Here is a 14,395-nt window from a genome sequence, read left to right as displayed (position 1 = left end):
ACATATAATTTATTTATGATAGAAAAGTATCCTAACTTGTATACAAATGTACATTATATAAAAATAGAGTGTTCCGTCATAACTATTCCGCAACACGCAACACGCATGCGCATGTATGAACGAGCAGGTTATGTGTGTGTTTGCATGAGAGTAGTGAGAGAGGGCAGCACCTTCCGGGGGCCTCTTTCTTGCGAGCTCGGACTTGCGCGCGTGAACGAGCAGTTAGTTAAACGACTTCGGCAGCGTTCATATCTGAATCGCGACTACAACCGAATTCTTAACGTTAACTTAACATTCAACGAGGATTTCCGATCCTCTGTCACAACGTGACATCAACGCCATTTTTGGCATTAACATGAACGCCTTTGTTGGCATTTAACATCAACTTAACGAACGATTTATATTAGTGCGTTGTTTTCTGTATCTGTGCGTGCGAGTGCAATCAGTGCTTTGTTTGCGTGTTCGGCCTTTTTTTCTCGTTTTATCTTTTATATATCATTTCGCTTTTTATTGTGTCAGTTTGCTTAAATATTAATAAATCAGGGTTTTTTATGCCGAAAGGCTTTTTCCCGTAAACAAGTGTTTTCATTTTAAAACTTTTATCCAACAGTGTAAAATCATAAGAATCTAAAGTCAAAGTATCCTAATTATTCAATTCAACAAAATGATCTCTTTTTTAATAATAACTAACCTGCCACCTAAGGCAAGTTAGATAGTCAACGTTTATTCATAGAGCCTTATTATTTTTGCTTAGGCGGCGATCATCGCTCGACCAATGAACAAAAGATCCGAGAATCTTGAATAAAACTCTGTAGCTACATTCCAGCAGGCTCTCAATAGTATGGGTAGCCATCTTTTTAACATATCAGCACTCTTTATAATCAACTTATTACACAGAAAGTCAAATACGAAGAACATAGCTGCGATAACGTATTTTAACATGTTCTGATCGCTTTCGTCTATCAAGAACAGAGAAAACTGAAGTAAGAACATACTCTTCAAAGCCATTACATATTTATTCAGTACATCGACAAAAGTTTCGACGGATCTTTCGAGATCGATGTCTTCGCCTTGGTATACTCTAACTATGAATCGACATATCGACATGATGTGTTGCAGTGCTGATCGGCCAAGATTCAATCTGTATAAATCATTCAAAGTTTGTCTCAATCTTTTCCGTAATGCTTCAGGCTGAAACTCATGCGGTCTAAATCCTGTGGTCCTTTCCAAGTCTTCGAAAAATTCCGCTATGTATTGACCAGCCGTTGTTACTGGACTAGTTTCATTCTGAATAAGATATGATTATGTACAATACACGTTACTGAATAAATCAAATGGTTATACTAATGTTAGCCAAAATAATTTTTGTTCCTTGCTCGGATACACTGTACAAACACGCACATATACGTACCATTGTGTCAGCTGACTAGTTGATGTTTTTGTTCTTTTAATGTAACAGCTGATTTTCACGTAGGACCATACCTGTAAAAAGTAAGATGCTTAATCCTATGACAATATTATAAAGTGATAGTGACTGAAACGCTATAGTCTAATATGTAGAAAAATTAAAAAAAAAGAAATAACATTTAAGAAAAAGACACAGTGCAACCAGAAATTGTTTATCACAGGATGTATACATGTCGGTTTGCGTGTGCACTCACGTGTCAAATTGTCAAAGTCTACCATATTATCATATCAAGTTAAATTACCTTTAAAAAGCGATCGTTATACAGTTTTTCAAACACTGCGAACTACTGAAACTACAGATTTGACGCAATGTGTCGATAAATATTTCAACTTTAAGCCAAAATATCCGAAGGCAAAACGCTAGCTTTTTCACGACTGTGCAATGGAGAAGTATATGTGTTGTATATATATATAACCTGAGATGAAAATCCCCTGCTAATTTCGAATCGTATTAAGCCGAGTTTACATGAGACATGAATAGTGTTTGCGATCCTGCCTGAGCAGTTGAACTTGATCATCAACTTCAAGTGTAACAGAAAACAGGTATTAACCGGGGTGTATACAAACTCTTAGTTGAAGTTTAACGGATTCTCGTTACAATCAGCGACATTATTTTTATGCTAATGTAAAATATAAATTCTTTAAACGTTTTTTTTGACTACAAACTGTTGGAAAATAATGATCATCTACTATAAAAAGAATATTTACAATAATTACATATTGGATTTGCAATAAAAAAGGAACGAAGGACAATTTTGTACATCTTTACCGTCAGAACCTGCGGAAGAGGGCTTCGTTCAAATACGGTTGATTTTAACCAGATGTCGCCTGCAGCAACGAATTGGTGCATGGGTGGTAGTATTTCATACAGTTGTATTTGTTGCATCAATAAAAATTTCCATCACGAACATGAGTTGTGAACTTTTTTTCAACAATCAATGCATATAATATTGTGATTTTTGTTTAATTTTTTTTATTTCCAGAAGATTGGATATCGTTATTCTATCAATATAAACTCTTGATTCATGGTGAGGAAGGGAAGTTCAAGCACTTATAATAGTATATTTTATTGAAAAAAAAACATCGTCTTATAACATACATCAATAAAAATCATCTCCATACGTATTCTGACTAAAAAGGTCTTCACCCGTCACTTATTGCCCTGTCCATGCCAGAGCTTTAGGCCCTTCTTCACAAAAATCTCAATGAAAAATCTTGTACACATGTCTTAATTCACTCCTCGCGACTACATACTACGGAATAAAAACTTTATTGTATCATAATAATAATATTAATAATAATAATAATAATAATAATGTATGCGATACGTAAACAGCGTAAGGCAACAACATAAAGTATCCTCGTTATCACTACGATATTGCGCTTCTGAAATCAATAAAATCATACGTGTGTACGCGAAGTAAACGATGGCTGCAACCTATTCTTCAACCATCTCGCTCTCATTATTGTCAGTTTGTTTATTGATTCGATTAAACTCTACGCAATGAAACATCTATCGTAATAATGATTTAACAAGGTAATTCTAGCGCAAGTCGGTGTCGAAGAATAGGTCGTCGATTTGCAGCGCGCTTTCTCTATCGATAACAATTTTGAATCTTCCATCCCAAAAAACAACAATTTCACAGAGAATCGAAAGCGTCCGGCGATATCATCAGCCTCGCGAATGGCACCACCGGAACAAGTAAATCCCTCGAAAAAACGAATTCCCCTTTCTCACACACCGTCGTTCCAGCGTTGCCATCCGCAAACGTAACGTCTACATAGTGTCGTTTATTTTTACTTAAGAAGAAGACAGACAGAAAAGAAAAAAATATCGACTGGATCCTAAGCGGTGAGGACGTCGACCTGGTTCTTCGGTATCTCGTTGTCGAACTCCTCGAGGCTCTCGACGCTACGGGGAGCCGGTGTCGTGAGCTCCTCGCGATCCTCGTTCTGCTTCTCGGCAGGAGAGTCGTCGGGTCGCTTGGTTGGCTTGGCGTCGGCTTCCTCGGAGGAAGTCTCGGGCTCGGCGGCGTCGGTCGTCTCGTTCAGAGGCTTCACGTCGACGACGCGCACGCGGAAGATGGTACCGCTGTTCTCGTCGCCGTCAGAGTAGGTCGTCTCGTTGATGGTCACCTGGTGGTCGCCGATCACCTGTGGACGAAGACGTGCGATTAGTTTCTTTTTTATCGACATTTTAATTGTTTCACCGGCTAGTTCCGTTGTGACGCTTATAAAAGCGCGGCACATTTCAAACAAACAACGCGCGGGCCGAACAATAACGGGTTTTAAAGTTCGTTCCGCGAGCTGCATTCGACATTTTGAATTTAATTACAAACTCGAAGCTCCCGAGCTTCTCGTCGCCGCGATGTATACCTTTTGGAAAGTTATTAATTCTTCAAAACTCGAGCCGAATGCGCGAATATTCAAAAGCGAAAGGTGAATCGAAAATTGCGAGTCAGTAATTATAAAGTAGTAGGTATACATAAATTGAAAATATTTCAATGACGGAGAGCGAGCTATATAAACGTTGACTCGTCAAAGCGTCTCGTCACTCGTCGATTATACGCGCCTAACGAAATTCAAAGCGGGGGGCGAGAAGACTCGATCGCCGAATGGCTCTAACAAATGTAGAGTACGGTAATCGATTCTTCCGAATGTACAGTAAGACTCCTCTTGTTAATCGCGCTTCTTTAGTTCGCTGCTGCTGTGTATTCGCCTCTCTTTTGCGCGCGTCCTTTTATCCAGCGATAGAGTGCACACACTAGTAGTGCAATGTTGCCGTGCATTAATCAACGACGTCGGTGTACGTGCAGTACACCTCCCGCGAACGATGTAACCGAATGCAGTCGGCTCTCAAAATTACTTATCGATTCTCGGCGTTCGCGCAACTTGTTTCGCTTTTTTTTTTTTTTTTTTTTTGTAGAACCGTGTACATTTTTGAATTAATCGACGCGAAAATGCAAATTGCGCGCGCGTGAGGAAATCAATCGAACATTTCGCAAAAATTGAGCAACAAAGAGCGAGCGCGACGCAATTACGATGATCAGTCCGCTGATTCGTTTCGTCGAATCATACCGACGGTCGTATAACACATACGCGTCGCGATTTCCAATTTCCTTCGATTGCGCGGCGTTACGCGTATTTTCGTCAGTCTCGAAAATACACACATTGGAGTGTATAGCGTATTTCAAAAATAAACGAAACATCGAAAAATATATATACAACTCTTCAAAGCGCGCGGAGATATAAAAAGCGCGAAAATTCTCAAAATTCTCGCCAATTAATCCCAGATACATCGATATTCCCGCGCACGAGCAAACAAAGCATCAGCGAGCCGCAATCAAAAGCGACTCTCTCTCTCTCTCTCTCTCTCTCTCTCGCGAAAGAAAAACAAACGCCCATATAGGCTGTATATATATATATATATATATATATATATATATATATATATATATATATATAAGCTCTGTATTATTTATCCAACGCGGGCAATAAGTCGCGAGAGAGGGGGAGGGTACATGTAGTAGGTTTCGCTGTATATTTACCTTGGTCGTGGACGTGGTGTTAGCGCCCTCGGGGATTTTGCCCCACGGAGTCAGTCCGCCGACCTGTCCGAGCTGGCTGGCCAAAGCTGCGGCCATCTCCGCGCGGACCCTGTTCATGGCCTCTGCAAAAAGCAAAGCGGAGTCGTTTCTGTTAATTCCTCGCTCTGCTTGTCTTCGCCGCGGACGCGTTTTTGGGGCGCAGTATAGGGATTCGAGCTTTATTTTTTCTCTATATGATCCTTGTCGTCGTTCATGTATATAGGGACGTGTGATTGGAGGGCGTTGGTAAAGACACTTTGTTGATTCGCTGTTGTGGGTAACTTTAAAATTTAATTAAAACCAAAGTATATATTGATACCCTTAGACTGAAGTTTCTTAACGAACTTGCAGAATCTAATAATCCATAACCGCATCGCTGATCGAAAAACCAGCTGCAAAAAGTACCTCGCATATCAACAACTAAAGGCAATAGATTCTCCAACATTTTCCACTCCCCACCCACGCAGAGCGTTTCATATCTCCCCTGCAAGCTCCCGAACGCGCTGTTCCAAGCGTATGTATGAATTTCCTCGTATTTTCGGCGAACTCCCCGATATTTACCCAACAATCGCGCTCGCGTTTACACTGCTACGTGCTATTATTACACCCCAGCGCGGCGGTTCGCGCGCACGTATAAAAAGAGCCTTAAAGTTCCGACTACATGGAAAACAAACGCGCGAAAATATACCGATGAAATGAAATGAAAAAAAAAAAAAAAAATCGCAAGTGATATCGAGGGGCTGATCCATATAACGCACGATACGATATAAAACACACGGAGTTGGCGAAGGCAGGCAGAAAAGGAGAAGAGGGAGAGGCATAGAGAGAAAAGGGTTCGAAAGGGTGCAGGGATGCAGCATAATTGATTGGATTCGGATGTAATCGCTCGTTAAACGAAGGGACGCTGACGAGAGCGAGGGAGAGAATATGTATCCTGTGCGCAGCTTCTTTTCTTTACGATGAATTTTTTAAGGCACACGTTGCATCGTTCGTGATCGTTATTATTTTATTTTCACGCTTGATCGTTCCCAGTGCTGTATAACTGCGTCAGTTTATTGCGGGCGAGTGTGTGTGTGTTAGTACACACGAGAGATTTCAATTTTGCGGTAACTCTGACGTAAGTAATACAATAGCTGGACTACGCTAAATTCATTATATTCTTCGAGCGAAGAGTGCGCGCGACCTTTGCGGGGAGAAATGTATGTTACGGCCTTCTTATGTATATTTCAGAGAGAAAGTAAATTGCCCACGTTCGCACAATGTATATGCATACACACCTGTATAATAGGGTTTGCAGAAACTCGCGTGTGATTTTTCCCCGAAACAATTTGTCGCGGCATTGAGGCGAAGCTTTAGACGTCCTTTAGGTATGGAAAATCCGTCGCGACCTCGTTTCGCAAATCAGCTTCGCTTTTCTTTATTATTGTTAAAAATTTTATTCCCGGATCATCGAAAATACTTAGGCCAAAAACGAGTTTTTGCATAACAAAAAAAGGAGAGAGAAGCCGTGTGTCACGCGACTGATAAAGTATCTCTCTCTCTCTCTCTCTCTCTCTCTCTCTCTCTCTCTCTCTCTCTCTCTCTCTCTCTCTCTCTCTCTCTGTTATACGAAAAATGGCAACACGCAATTTCGAAAAGGTCCGCGCACGCAAGACAGCAATCTGGGAAATATCCCAGCCCTCTGACGAGAAAAGGGTTGCACTGCAGGGGCTCCGCGCTATTATAAAGAGAGTAAAAAATAAAATTGCGTTAGCGCGGCGCACGTGTCGAAGCGACCGGCAGACATTAGAGAGAGAGAGAGAGAGAGAGAGAGAGAGAGAGACAGAGAGATGAATGAAGCGAAGCGGCAGATGAAGGAGCGTTAATGAGTGGACACAGAGGAATACGTCCCCTTTGTATATGAGGGGCTGGACGACTCTCTATGGCCATCGGCGGCTGGATGTGAAGGGGCTGACTGCTGCAGCGCTCTTTTCGAGACGAGACTTGAATGTTGGCTTAATTCCGATTGAGAGCGTCTGCTGTTGCGTATAGGCTGAAAGTATTAATTTCATATGCAATCACTCGTACAAGCGATATTTTTCACGAATTATAAAGAATAACTGAAAAACCGTTACCTCATCAGTTGAAAGCCCGCATCTAGCTAATTTAATATAATCATTCGCGAAGTACGCTCTCCCCGGCTCAATATTCCTCTCAAACTCTCGCCGCCGCCAACAATAGCCCAGCCTTATGAATCTATGAGAAAAATTCGACCCCCAATAAACTTTCCACACAGCCTCCCGGGGCATATCTACTCGACGTCATTAAAAGCCGAGCGGCACATCCATCCTCCTCTCCTCTGCTACGAAAAAAGACTCGCAGACTGGAAAAAAGTTCGGAGACGACGCGCCGAATAAAAGGTGCTATACAGCGTCGGCGCCGCAATATACTCGGATCGAAGGGCTCGCGCGCGCTCAGACATCGCACGCACAATGCTCTGCGTCGAGTTCTATTATCAGAGAGAGAGAGAGAGAGAGAGAGAGAGAGAGGGACACCGTTCATTATTTAGCCGACTCGTCGCGTTTCTCTCTATTGTCCAGCGCGAAAATTGAAATTCCCGCGCATTCGAAGCTTTTTTTCTATACACGTGGTACATTTCACACACGACGAGTATATGAGTTTCGCGATGTATTATAGTCCGTCGCGTCGTTCCAGGAATTCGTTTCATTTTTCTGCGCAGGTGTATATATGTATATAGGTATGCGACGGGAGAGCTATTTTCTCCGAATTCGTTTCATCAGAGAAAGCTCTCGAAGAGCTCGTTCAAAGGCAGAATGCACAATCAAGTGCAATTATATTTGACCAGACGCGTGTGCGGGAAATACTATGTGAATCGTAAAGGGGCAGCTGAACACGAGCTGAAATCCAGAATTATAGCTCGTGCCAGGCGAATCCGGAATTCGCATGCACTTTTAACGCGGAGCTTATAACTCGACCAACGCACATGTGTGTGTACTGCGCTGCAGCGCGTCTACGGTTACAACTTCTTTGTGCCGCGGACAACAAACGCTAAAATTCGCATAGCGCCGCAGTCGAGGAAACTTGACCAAATGCGGTCGGATAGTTGCGTTTGTTGAAAAGCCTTTTAATTTGTTCGACTCTGCGGCGCGCGACCAACTTGCTATTGCGCGAAATGCGTGTATATTGTACGCTAATTCAAGTCCCTTATATTTATTTTACTCGCTCTATAATATAATAAAAGTATATAGGTGTACATTGAAAAGCGGAATAGACCATCCGGATTTTATCGACGATTGATTGACGCGCCAGTGGATTCCACCTATAACAGCGTGTAATAATTTATGCGCGTATAGGCGCTTGTGTCCGGCGCATGCATAAATGGATATGCGCGACGCCGATCCATAAATTCCGCGTGTTTTATTGCTCCACCCGCCGCGTGTTCGCACGTAACCTCTCGGCGCCGAAATTTCGCATATACAGCTGGAGAGAACAGCTGTGTGCAGTGCTGGGCTGTTCGCTACTTCTTGCCGAGAGAGAGAGAGAGAGAGAGAGAGAGAGAGAGAGAGAGAGAGAGAGAGAGAGAGAGAGAAGGTCGTTGCAACGCTTTTTGGCCTCGGTTTGGAATATTTTGGGTTTCCAGCCGTGTGTGTATCGGGAAACTGCTGCTTCGCTTACGTTATACATGCGGAGGATTCGGTGCGCTGCTGCAGTGTAACGTTTCCGTATCGATTTACGTATACATGTATGTATAGGCTTCGCTGGGATTAAGGATTCCTAGAAGCCGGGCGATTCGAGCCAATTAATGGCTGGCATTTCGCGGCAATCAGTTTGACGGTTCACGTGCACGTGTGTTGTGTTACATACCGAGAAGCCGCCTTCGACAGGAGCTCGCGTTCTTGAATGTTGTCACAAGCATAGAAAGCCATCCCACATCCCTCGTCGAAGCGAGTACATAACAATAAACAACGGAGCTAGAGTGAACAAATATCCCGAGCTATATATATCTCAGTTCCATCGGCACACGCAGTCAACTATATAGCTACACATACAGAGGCGATAAATTCCGCGCGTATTTGATTGCCCGGCAAGAAACGAGCGTTGCCGATTATATTGGCGACTCCTGTCCTCGGTAATATGATCTATGGTCCCCTATGCGTGTGCGTGTGTGTGTGTGTGTGTATCTTCGTAGCTAAGGAGATGCCGCACGCGTGTCTGTGGCAGCTATACAAGCCTGTTTTTGCGAGATGATACGCCCCGTATATGCGTCTCTCTCTCTCTCTCTCTCTCTCTCTCTCTCTCTCTCTCTGATGCATGTGTTACAGCACCGGCGGACAAGAGTCGTACGCGCGATTTTTGCAGGTTGCTTTTCGAGAGGCGGTATAGAGCGAGTAGAGGGTCGGATTTATTCGTTGCGAAAAAGTTTGACGGATTTTATGCGCCTCCGGCGTACACGTCGCTTGAATTATGAGATGTATTGCAGCCTGCGCGCGCTATCTTGTTTTTCTAACACCACAGCTCCTCGCGCGCGGGATCTGCCGAGAGGGTTGCTCGCGCGTTGGTTTTTTTTTTATTTTGGTACGTCGGTCGGGGGATGTTGCGAGATTTACGGACGTTTTTTCGACGTTGGTATGATTTTTTTTCGCTTGGAATTCTTGTGATTCTCTTGGAAGGTATATTCGATGCGAGCTTGCAAGCACTGCTCTTCACTAGAATATTGCATCGTCTCAACTGTAGCTAATCATCCAGATAATAAAGCAACGAGCTACCTCCTCGCAACAAATAATTCACGAAAACTAGTGTGATGAGCCCGGGCCGAAAAAGCAGCTAGCCCTCCCCGCACTGAATCTTTAATTCGTCCCATTAGCCGAGTCGTAAACGGGTTCGCGGCCGGCGCACGTGAAAAAAGCGAGCCAGAGAAGGGGATCCTCATCACGAGACCTTTTTTCTTTTCCGCGAGTGAAAGTGACGAGGTCGGCCTTCGGGCCTGACCCGCTTACGTCGACCTTTGCCGTAGACGAGTTAATACCCGGCTATACGACTCTCCTTTCTTTCGCTTCCTGATGCAAAATTTTCCTCCTTTCCAGCTGACCTACTCGCGCGCGCCTGCGGTGCAATAATTGACGTGGTTATTTATTTTTTTCTATATGCATACACATACGCGCGCGCCGGGCTGTTTATGCGAGCCAGATTTTCATTTAAGATTGATCGAGCTTTCGCGCGAGCTTTTTACGTTAAGTGCACGTACTCCACTTTTAGTCGCGATGACCTTGCGCGCGCGCGCTGTTTATTCGATCGGGAAGAATGCTGTTATTTTTTTTTCAGGTCGAATCCGGGATATTGAAATTTGCGGAGTATCTCGAAATTCAAGAATACATCAGCTGTATAGGACGCATAGAGGCGGGAAAATTTGAAATTCGCTTTACGCCGCACAGCGTTCGCGATAAATCCGCGAGAGCAGCACAGATCAGCCCCGCACAGTGAAATTCAAGCTATAGCGTGGAAACTCGCGCGCGTAACTAACGCTCCTAAAATCGGCCGAAAGGATATATCGCGGGAATGTTAAATCGCGCGGCGTCGCGCGACGATCTTCGGGCTTTGTCTATACGAAACTTGGTCTTCCCCGCGATCGCGCGGCATTATTTCCTTGCCATTAAGCGGTCCCGCTTCCGGAAAATATCGGGCTATTGGAATAGTCATAAAGACGAGGATTTAGGGCACTTTCGTGCGGCTAAAGCGCTCAACTCTCTCGCTCTTGAGGATCCGATTTTTCCAAGGTGTGCTGCTGCTGACGCTGTGCTATTTCCGCTATTGTCGATTCTGGGGGAGGCAGCTGGAGGGAAACAAGCGAATTTTACTTTCGGGAGCAACCGGAGAGAATTTCGTGCTCATTTTTGTGCGTAGCCGAGCTTTTTATTCGGATCCCGGCGAAACAATGCGCCCACAGCTTGAGTAAATAATAATTCTATTCTCGAAACGTTCGAGGGAGAGGGAGAATGCAAGGGGGGCCGCTGCGAAGAAAAGTTGAATGTGCGGGGGCGTTGAAAAAAGATTTTCAAGTTTCAAGTGCTTTTAGAAATTTTTACTGCGCTACTACTCGCTGCCTCTCTCTCTCCCTCTCTTGCGCGCGCTCTCCTTTTCAAGTGCTACATGTGAAACTTTTAAACCTTTTAGTTCGCCCGCCGCGTATCAACACTTTAATTTTAAATTGTTTTCAAGCTCGGCCCTTTGCGCGAAGCTCGGCGAGGGTTAATTTTTCATCCAGTGCTGCCCTTTTACGAGCCGGCCTCGGCTGAAAAGATCGATTCGATCGTTCATTAAAAATCAAATCCGATAACTTGCCCAGCTAATTCCTCCGAATAAATTCCCGCGAATCATTTCCAGAGCACAATCGCTCGAGTCTCGGAGCAAAAGCTCCGCGCCGGAATCGCAGTCTAGCCGGCGCCGGCAGACTTCCGTCGGGGCCCGAAAGACGTCGTCGCCGGGGGTGGGCGGCTCACCCCCGGAAGCGCTTATCGACATACCGCTCGCTCTTTCCTTCTCCCTCTCTCTCTCTCCGGTCGCGGCGCACAGGCTCGACGCGAAAGTTACGTTCCGCCGTGGTTCGCAGCTCTCTCGTCGTCGCGCTTTCTGATCTTGCTAGCGCGCGTGCACCCCTGACGGATGATTTAGGGGCTGGAATTGTGAATTCGAACGAGCCCGCTGTATACGGCGGGGAGATATTTCGAGGTTTTAGGTGGAATGATACAGAGCTTGCAGTTTTGCGAGCGACACGGGGTAGGAATATGTGGAGGAGGTGTGAACGTCGTAGCTTAATGCTAAGTAGAAACAGTTGGGCATGGCAAAACGCAAGAAAAGCTCTCCGGTGCTTTTTTTCCCACTCGCTTCCACGGCGACGACCAAGAGGGGGATCAAGTTTTTTCCATTCATCTCTTTTATGCTCCAAACAATGCCGCGGAGTACATACATTATCGGTTTCTTATTGAGGCCAGACACCCTACTACATATCTCTCTCTCTCTTTTTCATTTAACCTGAAAAACGCGAACTACGTGCGGCACGAGCCCCGAGCTCACACGCCGTGTTTTGTTTATTCGTGTGAAGAGAATCGATTTTCTTTTTATTAGTGATCCGATACATCTACTGTGGACGAGTTTCGCAAATGCTCGTAATATAATAAATATTTAATGTGTGCAAGCGGAAGGGGGGACGTTTAATCGGTTATTTTATCATCAACTTACGGACTCGTTTCGTGAATCATTATATGCATGCACATAATAAAATTCGTCCACGCTGCAAGCTCGTAATTTATTATTCAATTTCTTTTTCAGTCAAGTTTAACCGATGCCGCACAGGTGTCACTCACATACCGAGTGAATAAAAGCACACTTATGTAATATTCTAAAAAAAACGAGAGAATTATTTTGTCTGCAAGTCCATTCGTTTCCCTCACATCCCAAAAACTCATTATACTCGACGCTCCTAAAAAACCCTCCCTTTCGCAGCATCGAAACTCCTCAAATTCGAATACCAGAGAGCTCGTCGTAACGGCCGAAAAAAAGCTCATCGTTCACCAGACAGCCACTTTAAAGAGTAGACACGCGCCGAAACAGCCTGTACAGCTCGTCGGGAGAGAAAAGGGCTTGCAATATATTACAAGCCCGGGGATATATCTAACAACGACGACTACTCGAGTGTAGTCGGCTCCGGTGATGTGTACACGGAGACAGGCAGTCGTCGAAACGAAGAATAATACCGGAGTCGCGAGACGTCTGCGGCGGGCAAGTGCATACGCGGAGAGAGAAGTTGAGCGATCGCGTTAATTAGGAGCCGATTTTCCCTGGCATCGATCGGCGCCTTTGTTTGCGCTTGATTGGAAAAGCGCATCAATGGAGATGTGGAATCGAGTTGGAGTCGCTTTTTTCTGGCTTTCGGTTGGTGAGTTTACTCATAATAACGTTATCGAACAATTCCTTCTCCTGCAATATTCGGCTATACCGGAGCATTTCCTCAAGATTCCCCGAGTCACCTCCAGTGTCCACCTCGAAACTCTCGTCCTCCTCCTCTTACACACACATGGCTTCGATCCACACACATACACATCGAAGGCAGCGATCGGATATAAGCGAACTTTGAACCCTTGCGCACGCCGAGAGAGCACTTTTCCGCGTCGAGTCGCGACCCTAATACGCTCGAGTTTAGTTTGGGAGCTGCTGCCGCTGTGCTTCTCTGCGCGCTATACTGCGGCCCGATTGTTTCCTCTATACGGCAGCCGACTCGGGCTATACGGAGAAGAGCCTTTTAGCCAAGTGTACTTGTTGTGTGCTGCCAAGGAGGATATACCGAAGAGGAGAGTTTTTTTCTTCTATTCTTCGCGCGTTCTCATATTATATACTCTCTGGCTTCTTTTTTTTTCAATAATCGGAAATTCGATTGTCTGTATCTTTGCCTTAAGCACACGAAGGAATATTTTTTATCTCGTCGCTCTGGGGAAAGCTGCCCCGACGTCTGGGGCTGCAGTCGTGAAATCTCGGAATAAGTGCGGCGTTGTCTGACGGTTTCTCGTCTTTTTACGAGCGGCTGCGAAGCCTCTGCCGACGGAGAGAGAATAGGCGAGGGATATGGTATTTACAGCTGGGAGATCTGATTTTTTGACGGCGAGCGAGGATCTCGGGAACAATGGACGGATAAGTTCGAGCGATGCTGCTCTTTTAGGACGATCGCGCGCGAGATTGAATATTTTATCTGCGCAGATTTTATCGATCTCGATGCTTTCGTTGTAAATAATCCGTTCGAGCTATTGTGCAATGTTGATCCAAGTTCGCGAGTTGTGGAACACAACGATACCGATATCGAAAACCTTCGAGCTTCAACATACATACTCTACACTCGTTATCGCGTAATTACAAAGCAGCGAAAGCTCATTTCATCGTCGTTGAAAGACAGCTGCGAGCTAGAGCGTAGAATATACGGCACGTGAAACTTCATAATATTCACTCGTGCTTCCCCGAACGTCGCGCTCCGAGTACCTTGACTCCGTTTTGCCCATGTGAGCAACGTAATCAGCTGCGCGCAAGTATATAATGGGCACGTATGCAGCGACAATGTCAGAGAGACGAGTATCGCGCGAGGATAAGAATAGCCTGGGACACGACTCGTTTCGTCATTTAAGAGATTGAGATCGGTTAATTGCTTGCCTAACTTTTCGTCTACTTTTCGCGGAGGTTATCGCGGTTTCATTGCAGCGGAATCGATGGTGTCTCGATTTGCGCATCGTATTATGTGTCTATTTTTTCGCGTATTCTCGAAGCGCTGAATGGACGAGATGAGAGTAAAGCTCGCTGTT

General features: G+C 44.8%; 2 protein-coding genes across 3 annotated transcripts in view; both read right to left on the bottom strand.

Moving 5' to 3' along the window:
* Positions 1–668: 668 nt before the first annotated feature.
* LOC100680127 lies at positions 669–2,346 on the bottom strand. Of its 2 annotated transcripts, none has more exons than XM_031925068.2 (3): positions 2,237–2,346; positions 1,412–1,482; positions 669–1,287 (listed from the first exon to the last, which is right to left on the bottom strand). In XM_031925068.2, exons 2-3 carry the CDS (start codon positions 1,412–1,414, stop codon positions 751–753), a joined length of 540 nt encoding a protein of 179 aa, XP_031780928.1. In that variant the 5' UTR covers positions 1,415–1,482; positions 2,237–2,346; the 3' UTR covers positions 669–750. The 2 variants fall into 2 exon arrangements, with proteins under 2 accessions (XP_031780928.1, XP_031780927.1); XM_031925067.2 differs by having other exon boundaries at positions 1,710–2,329.
* Positions 2,347–2,515: 169 nt separating this feature from the next.
* LOC100118606 (icarapin-like) overlaps positions 2,516–14,395 on the bottom strand; it is a 35,496-nt gene continuing 23,616 nt past the window's right edge. Inside the window, exons 3-4 of the mRNA XM_031925066.2 lie at positions 5,016–5,137; positions 2,516–3,621 (exon numbers count right to left, since the gene is read on the bottom strand). Coding sequence (XP_031780926.1) covers positions 3,313–3,621; positions 5,016–5,137 — 431 coding nt within the window. The 3' untranslated portion in view covers positions 2,516–3,312. The remainder of the gene's footprint in view (positions 3,622–5,015; positions 5,138–14,395) is intronic.

The sequence above is a fragment of the Nasonia vitripennis genome, chromosome 2, assembly GCF_009193385.2.
Source record: "Nasonia vitripennis strain AsymCx chromosome 2, Nvit_psr_1.1, whole genome shotgun sequence".
In the NCBI taxonomy this organism is placed as follows: domain Eukaryota; kingdom Metazoa; phylum Arthropoda; class Insecta; order Hymenoptera; family Pteromalidae; genus Nasonia; species Nasonia vitripennis.
The sequence above is the reverse complement of the archived record's forward strand: the minus strand, read 5'-3'. Positions and strand labels throughout refer to the sequence as shown.